Below are 15574 nucleotides of genomic sequence, written 5' to 3' on the forward strand. Positions count from 1 at the left end.
TCACATTTATCTGTGACATAAAACATTTGGCATGTCTGAGATTCCTAAACAGTTTTCATTGAGAGAAATGCTTTCTTGTACAACACGGGTGATGTGTGTTTCATGAAAATACCTGGAAAACCACTGTCAGCGCTCCTCTTTCGACATTTTAAATATTCCCAAATCACAGTTCTTTTGCTTTGATTTCATTATTCAGGAAAACTTGAGTACACGTGTAAACATTTGCATGTGTGTTTACACACAAGCTACATTTCAGTCATTAGTGTCGACAGTTATGTTTGCTTCAGAAAGCAGCAACAGAGTCAAAGCATGAGTTGACCATGGCCACATGTGACAGGTTATTCTGAGGTGGGTTGTTCTTCATTTAGCCCTACTATGTGTTCAGCAGGGCTTTAAGATGCTGATCCAGTTACTCAACAGCAAAAGGCACACTGAGCTCATACAACCACGCCCACTTCATGACACCCAGATAACACACTCATAATCCCTGACTGACAGACGCATGTCAGGGTGGCAGATCTGAAGCTTTTCATATAGACTACAGCGAGTTAGGATTTACCAACAACGATGTGCCTACAATGAGGAGATGATTTCATCTTGGTATTATGTGTAATTACGGAGAGATTTCTTGAAAAATTCATCCTTTCTAAGTTTCAATCTCTCGAGCGCACCTGATTGCACCTTTGTTGCTACAGACAACATCCACATAGTTTCTTTTTTTTGATTTTCTTGTAGATGTAGCCAAAGGATACAACAACGTCTCACCTGTTCTGCTGCTAGAAGATGGCCACTGCAGACGTTCACCTGGGCTCAGGCCCTGATGAGGATGACGCGAGTCTGTCGGGGAGCGAGTCCGACTCAGACAGCATCCTCTCTGATGACTCGGTGCTTCCAGACTACACTCCAGAGGAAGCAGACGGGCCTGCGGCATCAACACTGTATCGAGCATGCGCGCGTAATGAACCCGTCTCTCTGCAGAGAGTTCTGGAGAGAGGGGTCACAAAAGCGGAGGTCACAGAGCTGGACATCAATGGCATGGTGAGAGTCTCATTCATAATGGTGTAAACTATAGCTCATCATGTCAACACTCACACAGTGGAGCGGGGCGATTCATTAATGTGATAAGTTATTGTCTTTCAATGGACTACACAATTATGTTGTCTAAAGTGATAAAAACAAGCACATAATAAGTCAAATTTCTCAGACAATCTGATGAAACTGCTCAGTTAAATCAAACGATCGTCTTGATCTGATAACTCTGTAATTGAGTGTGTGCACAAAAACTAAGTCAGTGTATAGCTGGAAATCCTTTTCTTTTTTTTGTGATTATTCTATTTTTTACTTTTTTTAAATAAGCACACTCGCAAGGCATAAAACACCGAGTAGCACTACACAAAATAACAGAAAAAAAGACAAGGGATACAAGATAAGAACAAATGCGAAGCTGACAGACGACAGCAATATTTATTTTATATTCTATAACATTTATTTCAATTTACTTTCATAATCTTACTTGAAACTGTTATGTTCATTTTGCATTTAAATGCTTAATTCGATAAAAAAAAGATACCTTTCATTTGTCAAGTATTTAATTCCTATTGTGGAAGTTTTAGCAGCTCAGGGCTGCACAGTAGAAGTATCAGACCTGTACGCCATGAAGTTTAAAGCCACTGCTACTGCTGAGGACATCACCGGATGTATAGACTTTACCAAGTGGTTATTTCATATAGACCATTTATTGAACTAACAGAAAAGATGCTATATATTGAGATATATATTGTTATTCTGATATGAAATGAGCTATGTCACGATTTTGTCCATATCGCCCAGCCTTATCCTAAAGTCGTTGATCCTTACCGTTGTCTGTTACCAACAGAATGGCTTGATGGTGGCTTGCTACAAAGGTTTCATGGACATTGTATATGGGCTTCACAGCTGTCCCTTTATGGACATAAACCACCAGGACAATGAAGGCAACACTGCTCTGATGATTGCATCCCAAGCAGGTAAGTGGTACCTACACAACAAACATTAGCAAAACAAAAGGTTCAGAGGATAAACCCGTAAAGTACAACACAATTATGGTTTAATAAGACAGGAGCAAATATCATATACAGCAGGATGTGTCTTATATAGACTGAAAACTGTAAAACTTAAGTACTTTAACTTTATCTGAATGCATACAGTCCCAGCCAGCCAGGCTACACGTTTTCTGACGCACAGCTGATTTGATCTCTGAATTCTGTGTTTTTTATATGCAGGTCATGTCAACACAGTCATGTATCTCCTAAACTACTATCCCGGTATAGACACTGAAATAAAGGATTGTCGCGGTTTCACAGCACTCATCAAAGCTGCGATGACCGGCCGCAATGACGTCATGGCTGCCCTTCTTATGGCTGGTATGTGTGTCTGATGCTGCACTATGATATCATCGGGTCTTTTTTTGAAACCCCGACACTCGCTCAGTAACCAGCACTCTCACAGCTCTAAGTTAACAGTTGGTGAGAAAGCACAGGTGGTGAGAATAGCTGAGCCCACGGTTTATCTGTTCATATTTGAGGCCAGCTAATTTTGTTTGCGAGTGAATTAAGGGATCATTCAGAGGACATTATCACATCTTAACACACCCTCAAGTAACCTCTTATTTACTAGTCTCGCAGGCTGGTTGTAGATTAGCCACACATAGAGCTATTTGTAGACTGCACACGTTTCCTAAAATCTCTGCAAGTCTTCAGCTATTGTTTAACATTGCAGTAGGGCCACAGATAATGATTATTTTCTTCACTGATGAATCTACTTGGTTAATTTGCTTGGTTCATTGATTAATCTTTTTGTCGATGAAACGTTACAAGGTACTGGAAAAATGCTGTTCACAATTTATCAGAGCCCAAGGAGATGTCTTCAATGTGCTTGTTTTGCCTACCAACGATGCAAAACCTAAATATGTTAAATATACTGTCATATATGATTCTTAAAAAAACAGCAACTCATCACATTTGATAAGCTGAAACCAGAAAAATGATTGAAACGATTATCAAAATATTTGCCGATTAATTTTGCTTCAGTTAACTAATGAATACATTGAATAGTCGCTGCAGCTCTGCATTGCAGTAAGGGTCGGACGAAATTGCATCAGACAGTAAATTTAAGTTGATATAGCATATGTTTTTGGTAACATTATTAATTTAGTTTATTGTAATGCCCTAACTGTTGCATCTCACCAAACTTAAGCTACCCACAGAAGATATTTTGAGATGTTACAGTGGGAAAAGCACAGGTGTCAATCGTACTATTAATGACGGCTGCATTCCAAAGCTGCTTTTCGCTGGTGTTGTTCATACCGGCTCACTGTCACATTGTCATGGCTTACTGGGACACTTGAATAGAACTGGGCCATTGTTTATGTTAAAGTTAAGACTACGCTCTTCCCACTATGACAAAGTCAAAATGTGTGCTGTGAAAAAGGCCGATACAGTGAGAACCATGCTGTATATTGTTTTGTTTAGGGCAGTAATTGTCCTTTTTTGTGGCAGAGATTTTGTAATATTATAACTGAAAACACACAGGTGTAAATCATCATTAATAATGGTTGCAATTGAATGTTTCAGATGCAGGGCTCTGGGGTCGTGCTAGTTGGCTCACTGGTATACTGGGACAGTTACTGTAAACTGGAATAGACCATTGTTAATGTGATTAACGATACCTGTGCTTTCTGTGCTTTGACAAGTTAAAATGTCAGCCATGAAAAAGGCTTATCGGCTCTCTGCAGATCTGAATAAAACCAAAAAGAAAAGAAGAATGAATTATTCAAAATTAACCACTGCCTTCCTCATTCTCTTGCTCTACCGTCTTTATTTCCAGGGGCTCACATACACGCAGTAGACTCCACAAGAGGAAAATGCGCTCAGGACTGGGCAGTGAAAACAGGTCGCCATGAGACCCTGTATCGTCTCCGCCGCCTTAATATGCGGCCAAAAGCTGAGCAGTGCTGTGAAAGTTATGTCCCTGATTGGCCTGAGCTCCAGGAGAGGGTAGCAAAGGCCACATCTGACAAAAGTGCCAGGGAAAAAATCACCCAGCGGATCAAAAACTCATTCGAATTCAGATTTCCTCGTGACCCCCAGGACAACGGGGCCTTGGACCACATGGTGCGCATTACTACCAGTGTCCACAGTCCCCTCATTTCAACTGGATGCCGTCCGCTCTGCCCTACAAGCCCTCCTGAGGTGGGGAAGAGGCGCATGGCTGTGCCAGAGCTGATGCAGAAACACCCAGCTAAGGACTTAGAAGAGCGCTCAGTGTGCCACAGCAACGGCTCAGTGTCACACATCATTCCCACAATCCAATCTGCGGAGCCCATCCCTATAATGTGCTGCACCGACACGGAGCGGCGAGGCAGCATCCTCTCATTGGCTTCATCCAAAGTTACAACCACATTTATTTCCCGCAGTATGGCGAGAAGGAACAGCGTGTTCCCCTCTGGCTGCATCCCCAAGATTGATGTCGTCAGGCCTTCAGACGCAACGCCGAAGAAAGAAAAGAAGAAGAAGAAGAAGAAGAAGAATAAGAAGGGCTTCTTGGAACCACCGGTATGGAGGTACAAGGAGATCAAGGATGAGAAAAAGAAGGAGAAGAAGAAAGCCGAGAAAGAGAAAGAGAAAAAGAAAGAAAAAGACAACAAGAAAGTCAAAAATTAAGAGTTTAAAAAAGGGCTGTTCTGCTGTATGAACCATCCCTTTTGAAAACGATATGCTTTTAAAAAATGTGTCCAACTCTCAACTTTCAAACCAAATATCTTGGACATTTGCAGAAAATATAGAACCTTAACCTAAAAGGAAAATAGACAGGAGATATTTTTTATTCCTAAAACTGAATGACAGAGGACCTCAAACGAGTACTGCAGAGGAGTTTGTAGCTTTAAGCCTCGAATGTCAAAAGGTTGAGGCAAATATTACATGTATTTCGAGTTAGAGTCGGAAAAAAACAAATTCAATGAATATATAAAAAATATATAAAATCGAAAAAGACAAAAATGACCTTTTTAACTGTTGTAGAAAACTATATTTATGGATTCAGTTCCACAGGTGCTAAAGACAGTATGTCTACCTCATCATCATGAACACAAAACACAGGCAGGAACATACTGTATGTACCTGCATCCATTAAGATGGAAACATATAAAAACATTGCCACATCATAGCTCATTATAATGTTATGAAATGTTGTTTCATGTGTTGTGTATTTTTGTAAATAGTTAGCCGAAATCACTTGTTAATATTGTACAGTATGGAGCAAACATGCATCACAATGGAGGATCTGTTTAATCCTCTATTCCAGTTATAAGGTTTATCATTTTCTGATATTGCCAACAATCTATTCATATGATATCTCCTGATATTATTAACTCTGTGAGAAATTAAAAATAAAAATAGGACAGTGAAAGTTTTGATTCAATCAATTCATTCATTCATTGGTGTTTAAAGCTGTATTAATCAATATTTTCCTTTTAACAAACGATCAGATGACGATGTGTAATGTGGAAAGTGTTGCTCGTAGGGATGAACACACAAGGAGTTGCCACCAAACTAAGTCTATTTTACTTCATTGTCTTGGTTTTCCAGCCGCAGCAGACAACTGTTTTCAGCAGAAAAGCAGGCAGACACAGTGAGCGATAAGCTGTTGAACATTTAACAGGTAAAGAGACATTTAAAGAGATATTTTCCTCAGGGGGTTGTGTTGTTCCACCATATCTGCTTCATTCAAAAATAGGAAACTGTTTGCGAACAATTTGGTCATTAACTTTATTCGGTGACAATCAAAGCCTGAATATAAAACGTGGTCAAAGTCCCCGTGATATCACTCATTAGTTTGCTGATTGACGTTTTGAAGTCTTGAGTCCGGTATTTTGGCCGTCGCCATCTTGAATTTGAGTGACACGAGAGGGTGGAGCTAAGAACAACCAAACGTTAAAGACATTTTTAGGCAAATTCACTTTCATGAACTAAAAACACACTGTGAAAGGGTTTAAGTTCCACAACGAAAACACGGACAACTGCCAAACCAGACAACAACCAAAATGTATTAAATGAACATCGCACATAACCGTCAACTCATGTTTACTGAGTTAATATACCAAGTGAGAAGTAGGGTCAATTTCTCATAGACTTCTTTACAAACTGACTTCTTTCTGGAAAAAGAGGAGTCTCCCTCCGATGGCCATTAGAAATAATGCAAGTTTAAGGCACTTCCACATTGACTTCCCTTTTCAGAACTGGAGATTGCTGTCTGGTGACAATGCCTCGATGTCAGGTGTTGTATTTTCAGCCTGTTCTGCTGCCCCTGAGAGGCCATTTAAAATCTATGCAGCTGTAATGTCCAAATGCCGAAGGCGGTTAAGACCAAAGACCATTGGCCTAACTGAAGACAGCAATATATGTCATAAGAATATGTATGTGAAGAAATGTGACAAAAACATGTTTGCAGAATCAGTCTTTCCTCCATTCCTCTGAGACATTTGGGGAAGATCTTACAGCTGTGAGACCAGAATGACAAAGAAATGTAGCTAGGACCTGGTGTTGACTAATAGGCCATTTGTGAGTGACCTGAAATTATTCTGTCTCTCCGAGCTCCCTGACAGCCACATCCAGGACTACAGTACAGCCTCGTGATGTTGACATTCAACCTATGGATGAAAGAAAGAATCAAAGAAAGACAGAAAGAATGAAAGAATGAAAGAATGAAAGAAACAAACAAAGATAGAATGAAAGAATGAAACAAAGAAACAAAGATAGAATGAAACAAAGACACAAAGATAGAATGAAACAAAGATAGATAGAAAGAAACAAACAAACAAAGATAGAAAGAAAGAAAGAAACAAACAAACAAACAAACAAACAAACAAAGATAGAAAGAAAGAAAGTCAGAAAGAAACAAACAAACAAACAAACAAACAAACAAAGATAGAAAGAAAGAATAACTGAATTACTCACTCTCTGGTCTCCAGCCTGTGTCCGTGCTCCAGTCTGTGTCAGTGCTGCCACCTGCTGGTGGGAGCGTGTATGTCACCTGTTCACTGACAGCCTGGTTAGCTGTCATTATCACGCCTCATCTGACGTTAGCTGATGTCTTAATGCGATGAACCGGGAATGTATTGATCATGGCTAACCTTCGGATTCCGTTCGCCGTCGTGGTGGTCCAGGTCGTCCTGTACAGAACCTGCGAGGGTGAGCGACTCATCGCCATCATCGAGGCGAGCGAATGTGGCATTATAGCTAGCTGCTAGCTAGCGTTAGCTAGGTTAGCTAGTCGACACATTTCATTGACACACAGACATGAAACCAGGCCAGCCTCCGTTTGTTTACACCTGCTGTGAATCTAAACAGCTGTCATGTAACTGAAATGTAACCAAACACGACATCTCACCGTCTCGCTGTCGCTGTCGAGCTCGTGCATCGACGTATTCTAGCTTATTGTAGCAATGATTCTTTCATTTACGACACTATGATTGTTGTTGTTAGCTCTGTGTACATCCTTTACTGAATATTTTATTGTAATTTAAGTCTGCATCACTGTGACGTTATCTCAAGACGTCTGACATGTTGCTGTTTAGATAATAATGCCATGTGGATGTCAAGATGTTAATATTATTACAGTAGATCAAACTACAGACATTAATGATCTCATACCTTCAGCCTCCAGGCACAGATATGGAGATAAAAAACCTCTTTACAGTTTTGGTGTAAAGATGTTTAATCGGTTGGTAGATTATTACATTTGGTAGTGGGCAGCATTTTATTTATAATCCTTAATTTCTGAAGAGTCAGTGGAAAACGGTTCATAGATTTTTTTTAAAAGCAGATGGTAAAAAAAAGAGTTAATAACATTGATGCAAAAATCCAGTAAAGTCATGAAGAAGCTTGGGCTGCAACTGACAATTGTTTTCATTAGCATTTAAACTGGTGATTATCTTCTCAATAAATTGATTATTATTCCATAAATTGTCAAAGAAATTAGAAAAATAGGTATTAAAATTGCTTTGTTCAACCAACAGTCTTAAAGCCCAAAGATAAAAGCACATTTTAGAAGCTGACATCGGGTAGCTTTGGTGTTTTTGCTTGAAGACTGATTGAAAGGATTCACTTTCTGTCCATCCCCTGATTGTTAGGTAGTTCAACAGAAACACATCTTGAGGAAAGATCTATTTAACGAGTAGTTGCTACAGTATAAATGTATATCATCTAACTCATTTTCTTCGAGGTAAACATACTCCCTTTTGACTATTTACTTTGTATCACAATTGAACTGCAGTCGTCAGTATCTTGCCAGTATTTCTTCTCTGAGGTGTTTTTAAAACAATCAGCCAAACGTGGATTACAGATGTGTGACATTTATAGCCATGGAAAGTCTGAAATGTCAGTCTCGTTTAATATTTAGTCAGCATTCATCTTCCTTATTTCCTCGCTGGTTGTTTCGTTTCTCGCTTTTAACCACCAGCATCTGCCAAGTAGGTGTTGAATGATTCAGCACCACAGAAGAACACAACATTTCCCTCGTTTGACTGAGATAAGACTGAAATTCAGCTGCATGTATGTGGGTCTTCTAACAACACAGGTTCTTTAGCGAGGTCGTTTTCTACTGGGAATCCACGAGAGGCGTTTCCAGAATTACTGGAATGTCACATCATGTCTGTGTCTTAATGATATTATTCAATTTCACGGAGGAAGTCTCAGTCTCTCTTTTTTGCCAAATTTCAGTCTAAGCGGGTCATTTAATCTCTACTCCTACATGCCCTCACACAAACTCTCTCCACCCATCCTCCCAAAGCGCCTGCCAGCCTAACACACCCCAACACTTCCTCTGCTTCCTGACCTCACCAGCACCATCCTCCAACTCTCTGTCCTTACCTCTACTTCATCTTTGCAACACATCACTCATCAGAAAACATTCCTTTAGTGTGTGAAATATTTAAGAGACTCTTGAGATTGAGACTCATGAGAGAGATTTTGTTTTCCAATCTGCCGCAAATCAAACGGATTATATAACCATCATCCTCAGCAATCAAAAAGAGAGACGCCACACGCTAAAGGAATCAGAATAGGAGTTCAACAGTGACAAAGTATTGCTAGTTATTGTCCTTTTTGGGCTTCATGTGAGGATATGTTGCACGATGTCTATAAATCCATAATTATAATGTTATTTATACGGTCACTGTTGGCTGTTATTGTCCTCTACTGCACATCACGTGTACTCTAAGTTCTAGAAACATAAAGTACTTTGCTCGTACATTTGACTGTTTTTGTTAAGTCCAGTCCTTTTAATAAACTACGCAAACTATTCGGTTTGCAGCTCTGCGGTGTAACTGCACCATTGCCCAGTGTGAGAAGACCGGCCTCCAGTGTGAGACCGATGGAGCCTGCATGGCCTCCACCTCCTTCATCGATGGCCAAGAGCAGCACATCCGTGTCTGCATCACACGGGACAAACTCGAGCCCCCCGGACAACCATTCTACTGCCTCAGTGCGGAGGGCTTTCTCAACATCCACTGCTGCTACACGGACTACTGCAACAGCATTGACCTCAAAGTACCATCAGGTGAGCACTGTCAGGTGTCACACAGCATGTGCACAGCATGTGCATTTACATTCGGTGCTCCTGTCACCAAAGTGTCTGACCATCAAGGTTCAGAACACACATGTAGGTCAATCATTCGACTTGGAGCAAATACATAACACAAACAAGTGTGTCTTTACCTGCAGTACCACACATCTAACACACACTGGGTGCACAAACCTCAGGTGTGAACATGTATCTCTTTCCGACACAGTTTTGTGACTCAGGGTTCCTGAGAAGTGTCCTAGGGGCTTTTGTACAGTTCCTGTGGAGAGAAGAGAAACTACTATTTGAAACTATTGTGACAGTATTCATCCCCAGCATGCAGATAACACGCAAGTTCATATGATTTTAAATGATATATAAAGCACTTTTAAATACTATCAACAAGGGGATTCTCTTCAGAACTGTGCTACAATGTGTGAAAGATGGGTGTAGAAGACTACAAAGTGTGCCCTTTGATACGGTGCATGTTAGGCTATCTTGGATTGATTGTAGTACCAGAAGGTGATGTGAGAACTTCAAGGACCCTGAAAGTCATTAATTTTTCTGAATCAATGGTGGAGTTGAGGAGAAACTCGAGCATCACAGAGAATGGTCGAGAGAGAGAATAAGAAGGAACAAGTAGGCTTTTACACTGTTAGTATGCTGCTAATGGAATTTAAACACTTCTTTTTACAGTAAAAGCCTTTCAGTGTAGAGAATTGAGCATTTCTTTCTTAAATAATTGGGAATAATCAATAGAAGTTGCAAGAGTCAAATGTTGACTCTGTTTTCCAATTGTCTGCTTAGTCAAACGCTTTATACTGTCATCCCGCTAAGCCCTCTAAGCAGTTCATATCAGGGAGCAGCGTCTGTCTTGTTTCATGTTTCATTTTAATTTTCCACTGTTATCTTTTCAATCAGGTCTCAGGGAAGGATACGGCCCAGCTGGGACATGGGGGCTGGTGGAGCTAGTGGCTGTGATTGCAGGGCCGCTGTTCCTGTTGTGTCTGCTGCTGCTGATGGGTACATTCCTGTATCAGTACCACCAGAGGGCCTACAGCCACAGGCAAAGGTTAGAGGTGGAGGACCCCTCCGGGGACCACGTCTATATGACCAAAGACAGGACGCTGCAGGACCTCATATACGATCTCTCCACGTCTGGCTCAGGCTCCGGTCAGTGCACGACGTGTTAAAGTAGCTGCAGGCCAGCACTCGTGTTGCAGTTTACACTGGTTTTTTTTTTTTTTCAGAAAAGCGCTGATGACTGTTCTCATCCTTTGTAAGCAGGGCTGCCTTTGTTTGTCCAGCGGACCGTCGCCAGAACAATTGTCCTTCAGGAGATCATTGGCAAAGGGCGTTTCGGGGAGGTGTGGCGAGGACGTTGGAGGGGCGGTGATGTGGCCGTGAAGATCTTCTCATCCAGAGAGGAGCGCTCCTGGTTCCGTGAGGCTGAAATCTATCAGACCATCATGCTCCGCCACGAAAACATCCTGGGCTTCATAGCTGCTGACAACAAAGGTGCAAAACAGGGGTCGGCATATTTGTGTGTCGTGAAATGAAGAATCATTCTCACATAAACATTTAAACTCTCTTTATTTCTGTCTGCGGCCCAGACAATGGCACGTGGACCCAGCTGTGGTTGGTGTCGGACTACCATGAGCACGGCTCTCTGTTTGACTACCTGAATCGCTACTCCGTCACCATTGAAGGAATGATCAAACTGGCTCTGTCGGCTGCCAGCGGTCTGGCACATCTGCACATGGAGATTCTAGGAACACAAGGTGACAGCAACACGTTTCCACGCTCATCGTGCTCGTCCCCCTCTCAAACACGATCCTTATGTTTCCTCTCCTCTCGTGTTAACTTTTAATTGATGATATGTCACAGTAACACTGTAGAACTTGATTGATTACATGTTGCCCACAGAAATAAGATTATAACACTGTAGATAATTTGCTGTTAATTCATGAATAGAATACAAATGTTCTTGAAGACGTTGTTCTTGATTTTTTTTTTTTTAATCAACCAAACTGTTGCCAAAAAAAAGAAGGAAAATTGCATAACTTGTTGTAGTTTTGAGTTGTTAAAAAAACAAATCTAGAGTGTCTAACATGTACATTTCTATTTTGGTAGGAAAGCCGGGCATTGCCCACAGAGACCTAAAGTCCAAGAACATCCTCGTGAAGAAGAACTGCACCTGCGCCATCGCTGACCTGGGCTTGGCCGTCCGTCACGACTCCGCCACAGACACCATCGACATTGCGCCCAATCAGAGGGTGGGCACCAAGAGGTCCGTGTCAACACACACACACACACACACCGCTCAACGTCCTTTCTCACAGATATCCTTGACACCTTTCCCAGAAAATCCTTTTATCCCTGCACATGATTACAAAGAGGGGTTGTTTTTGCAGGTACATGGCTCCGGAGGTTCTGGACGAGACGATCAATATGAGACACTTTGACTCATTCAAATGTGCTGACATCTATGCTTTGGGGCTGGTCTACTGGGAGATTACTCGCCGCTGTAATAGTGGAGGTCAGACTCTTTTGTTTTTACTCTGGATACTCAACCTGTGTTGTTTCATTTTTTTTTTTACTTATTGATGTTAACAACTGAGATCACAGCGCTGATCTGAGCCCGACATTGTCCTGTGTTATCAGGTGTCCATGAAGAGTACCAGCTGCCCTACTATGACCTGGTACCTTCTGATCCTTCCATAGAGGAGATGAGGAAGCTGGTGTGTGACCAAAAGTTACGACCCAACATCCCTAATTGGTGGCAGAGCTATGAGGTATAGAAATGATCTTTTACAGCACAAATGTTACCGTTTAAGATCGCCGGTTACAGCGGAAGTTTATTACACCATCAGGTTAGTTGCTGAGATCTAGGAACGCTGTGGAATCAGGCTAAGCTGTTCGCTTATTTACAACTAGAGCAAGATATATCTGCCGGTATTACTAGATTCAGTGGCGCATATAGACGCGAAGAAAGTGGAGCACATACTGTACATGCCAAAGGTATGTTTGATGTGAGCTAGTTTCTCCATCAGGGAGCATTGACTCGTTTATGTCTCGGTCACAATTCTTTCAACAAATAATTGAAGGATTCCAAATATAAAATCTTTATGTTTTAGTTACTTGCATATGTAAAAAAGAAAATGTATATTTTTTTGTTTGTTTTCTCACAAAAAACAAAAGTCCGGTATTGGTTGGGCGATGTTTACGGCCTGTTAGCTGGTTTATGTTTCCTTCCCAATCTCATTTACCAGATCTCAGCAGTGACTTAAGTGAGTTACTGCAGGAAATGACGGCAACAACTACAAAAATAAAACCAATGATGCAGTTAACCAAGCCTCGAACACTACTTAACTTCTTGAACTACGTTTGTATCATCATAATCGTTTACACTGTACTGTTGGCTCTTGATCCTTGTATGCTTTTCTTTTACTCTGCTGTTCCAGGCCTTGCGGGTTATGGGCAAAATCATGAGGGAGTGTTGGTACGCTAATGGCGCCGCCCGCTTGACGGCCCTGCGCATTAAGAAGACCCTCTCCCAGCTCAGCGTCGAAGAGGACATTAAAGTCTGAGCCGAGTCAGCACCGAGTGGGACCAGACTCCAGACCGTATGACGGTGAGAAGAAGGGGCCGGGTCCTCTGCAAAGAACGCACAAAGTAAGAGAACGTGATGGAGATTCGCACTTTGTAAAATATTACTCCATTGACACTCCTGCCAGTTTTGAAGCCACTTGATTTCTGACGAACCCTACCTCGCTTACCCAGCCAAACTACCAAGAACACCTTTCCTGTCTTGTCCTCAGCTACTGCTGCCCTTCTGGTTCCTCTCGACACTACGCACTAACAAAGGATCTTTGGATTCCCTGTGTACTTGTATGCAATCGATAGCAGGATATGTAATTAACCATTTAACATTTTGAAAAGCAGCTGCTGATATTTCCTCAAGGTCTCTTTGATCACAGTTGCTTGATAGTTAACAAATAGCATTTGCTGTTTTTGTCTTTTGAAAGGGGGGCAAGCTGGGAGGAGTATTTTTAACTTATATCTTCTTATTTAATAACTAGATCTTGTTATTAATATATGGGTGTTTGTGAGAATATTGTGCAGGTTTCTCTTTGCCACCTACAGCATTCAGGCACATTACAAACTGCTTAGAAGTCCAATAGTCCTTCTGGTTCTGCTACAGCTGTGTTGTCTAGTCGTCTGATGATTACTATGTAAGCATGTACAAAGCAGCTGAGACCGTTTGTGTAACTGCAGCCCATTTACTTTACAACAAGGTGTTCAAGGACTTCTAAGTCACCGGAGCTTTAGGGCAACTTGCCAAACATGGTTTAGCCTTTTGCACCACTTGCTCGGAGCCCTTCCCATAAGCTGTTGTAAACCTCAGGTTCTCCTTATGCTTTCCAATCAGCCCTTTCTTTTTGTCTGAATACACATATAGGATCTGTTAAGCAAAATGCATTTCACTGGGATGGAGGGGATACACGTAGAGCAACAGCTGCCAAGGAGTCGATGCTGTATGTTTTGTCTTTGATCTTCTTACGAAAACGCATGAACAGAATGTGTAGAATATTTAGATGATAGGATTCCAGTCTGAATGCAGCCGCCGTCGCTCGATCAACCCGCAGGCCGTAACCTGCCATGAGAATAGACGTTGCTGCCGGCCCTCAGATAAGCGCGACATTCACGTGAACATTTTGCCCTTCGCAGCAGCCAATCGTATTTACACTGTACTTTAATACGGGACAATTGTTTTTCATTTTTAATCCCTTTTAAATACACTAACTCCAGGAATCTGAATAATAGTTTGTTTTTATGTCCAATGTTCTTTTCCCCTCAGGCAAGTATAACTACTGCACATATACGAGCTGTTAAAGGTGATACTTGTGCACATTTGATTTTATGTTGATTCTTATGTCATGGTATAGATGGTTGAATCTTTTATATCAGCTTTTTGGTTGGTTGTGAACAGGATTGTGTACCGACCTACTTTTTGACCTCGACATCATGCTGGTGTTGACTTCCTCCTTTAGCCCTCGTACTACGGCAGAGCAGTCTTTGATTTTTAATCGTTTCCCCTCACTTGTTTGTTCACCATACAATACCTCCTCAATGTGCAACATGTATGTGGATTGTTTCCGTCGAGCTAATCACCGTCTACATTTTCATGTTTTCAGGAAAGAGGTGCACTTTTGTCATTACCTGTATGCAGATTCAACAGGTACCGTCTGTGTGTGTGTGTAGTCTTTCCCGTGTTATTTATGTGTGTGTATGCTGTGAGTCCCATGTGCACTACTACTGACCTCACAGCATTAAAACCAAATTGTTCTCAGAATCATCTCTGGTCGTGGCCTCCAGTGTTTAGTTAAGATCACACCACTGAAAGATGAGACTGTTTATACAAATCATGCCAACCAGTTGCAGTACACTCCATCCGACTGGAACCTGGAAAGAGAATCTGACTTTTGAGAGAAGAAATGTTGAAACTAAATACTACTGAAATGTCTCAATGCTGTCTCACAAATGTTTGACCAATACTTTACTTTAAAATCACTTGCTGACTACATTGTATTGTTCAAAGCTTGCTTGAAAGACTGGAGAGCTCTACTGTTTGATAGGCGGTCGATCATATTCGTACACTAAAGAGGTATGTTTGTTAAATTGTATCTGCCTTACAATGTTTAAAATGCATAGAGTATTTAAGGTTGCAATACCTTGCTCCACGTACCCCCCATGGAAGAATAGGAGGGTGTGAGTCAAAGACATGATTTATTATTCTCCCAGGTCTCTGTCTAGTTATGGCAAAGAGACAACTGCGTCCATGTAAAAAACCTTCAGGATGTCAATCATGTAACTTCTAATACTGAGTAATAAATGCAATTGTTTTCCTATGTGGTGTCTATTTATTTTACTTTTTATCGTGGCCAACCACAACCTTATATTCAAAAAACATGTT

General features: G+C 41.3%; 2 protein-coding genes across 2 annotated transcripts; both read left to right on the plus strand.

Annotated features, from left to right (window-relative positions):
* Window positions 1-783: 783 nt before the first annotated feature.
* On the plus strand, window positions 784-4856 carry ankrd33ab (ankyrin repeat domain 33Ab). The gene is made up of 4 exons (XM_076110398.1): window positions 784-1038; window positions 1877-2006; window positions 2262-2402; window positions 3865-4856. Exons 1-4 carry the CDS (start codon window positions 784-786, stop codon window positions 4698-4700), a joined length of 1362 nt encoding a protein of 453 aa, XP_075966513.1. The 3' UTR covers window positions 4701-4856.
* Window positions 4857-7062: 2206 nt separating this feature from the next.
* LOC142970275 (activin receptor type-1B-like) lies at window positions 7063-15509 on the plus strand. Its single transcript, XM_076110395.1, has 9 exons — window positions 7063-7226; window positions 9349-9594; window positions 10519-10770; window positions 10885-11115; window positions 11211-11378; window positions 11731-11887; window positions 12012-12136; window positions 12262-12392; window positions 13062-15509. Exons 1-9 carry the CDS (start codon window positions 7160-7162, stop codon window positions 13185-13187), a joined length of 1503 nt encoding a protein of 500 aa, XP_075966510.1. The 5' UTR covers window positions 7063-7159; the 3' UTR covers window positions 13188-15509.
* Window positions 15510-15574: the final 65 nt, after the last annotated feature.

Source organism: Anarhichas minor, unplaced genomic scaffold (genome assembly GCF_050575085.1).
Source record: "Anarhichas minor isolate MPS153535 unplaced genomic scaffold, ASM5057508v1 ptg000043l, whole genome shotgun sequence".
Lineage (NCBI taxonomy): Eukaryota > Metazoa > Chordata > Actinopteri > Perciformes > Anarhichadidae > Anarhichas > Anarhichas minor.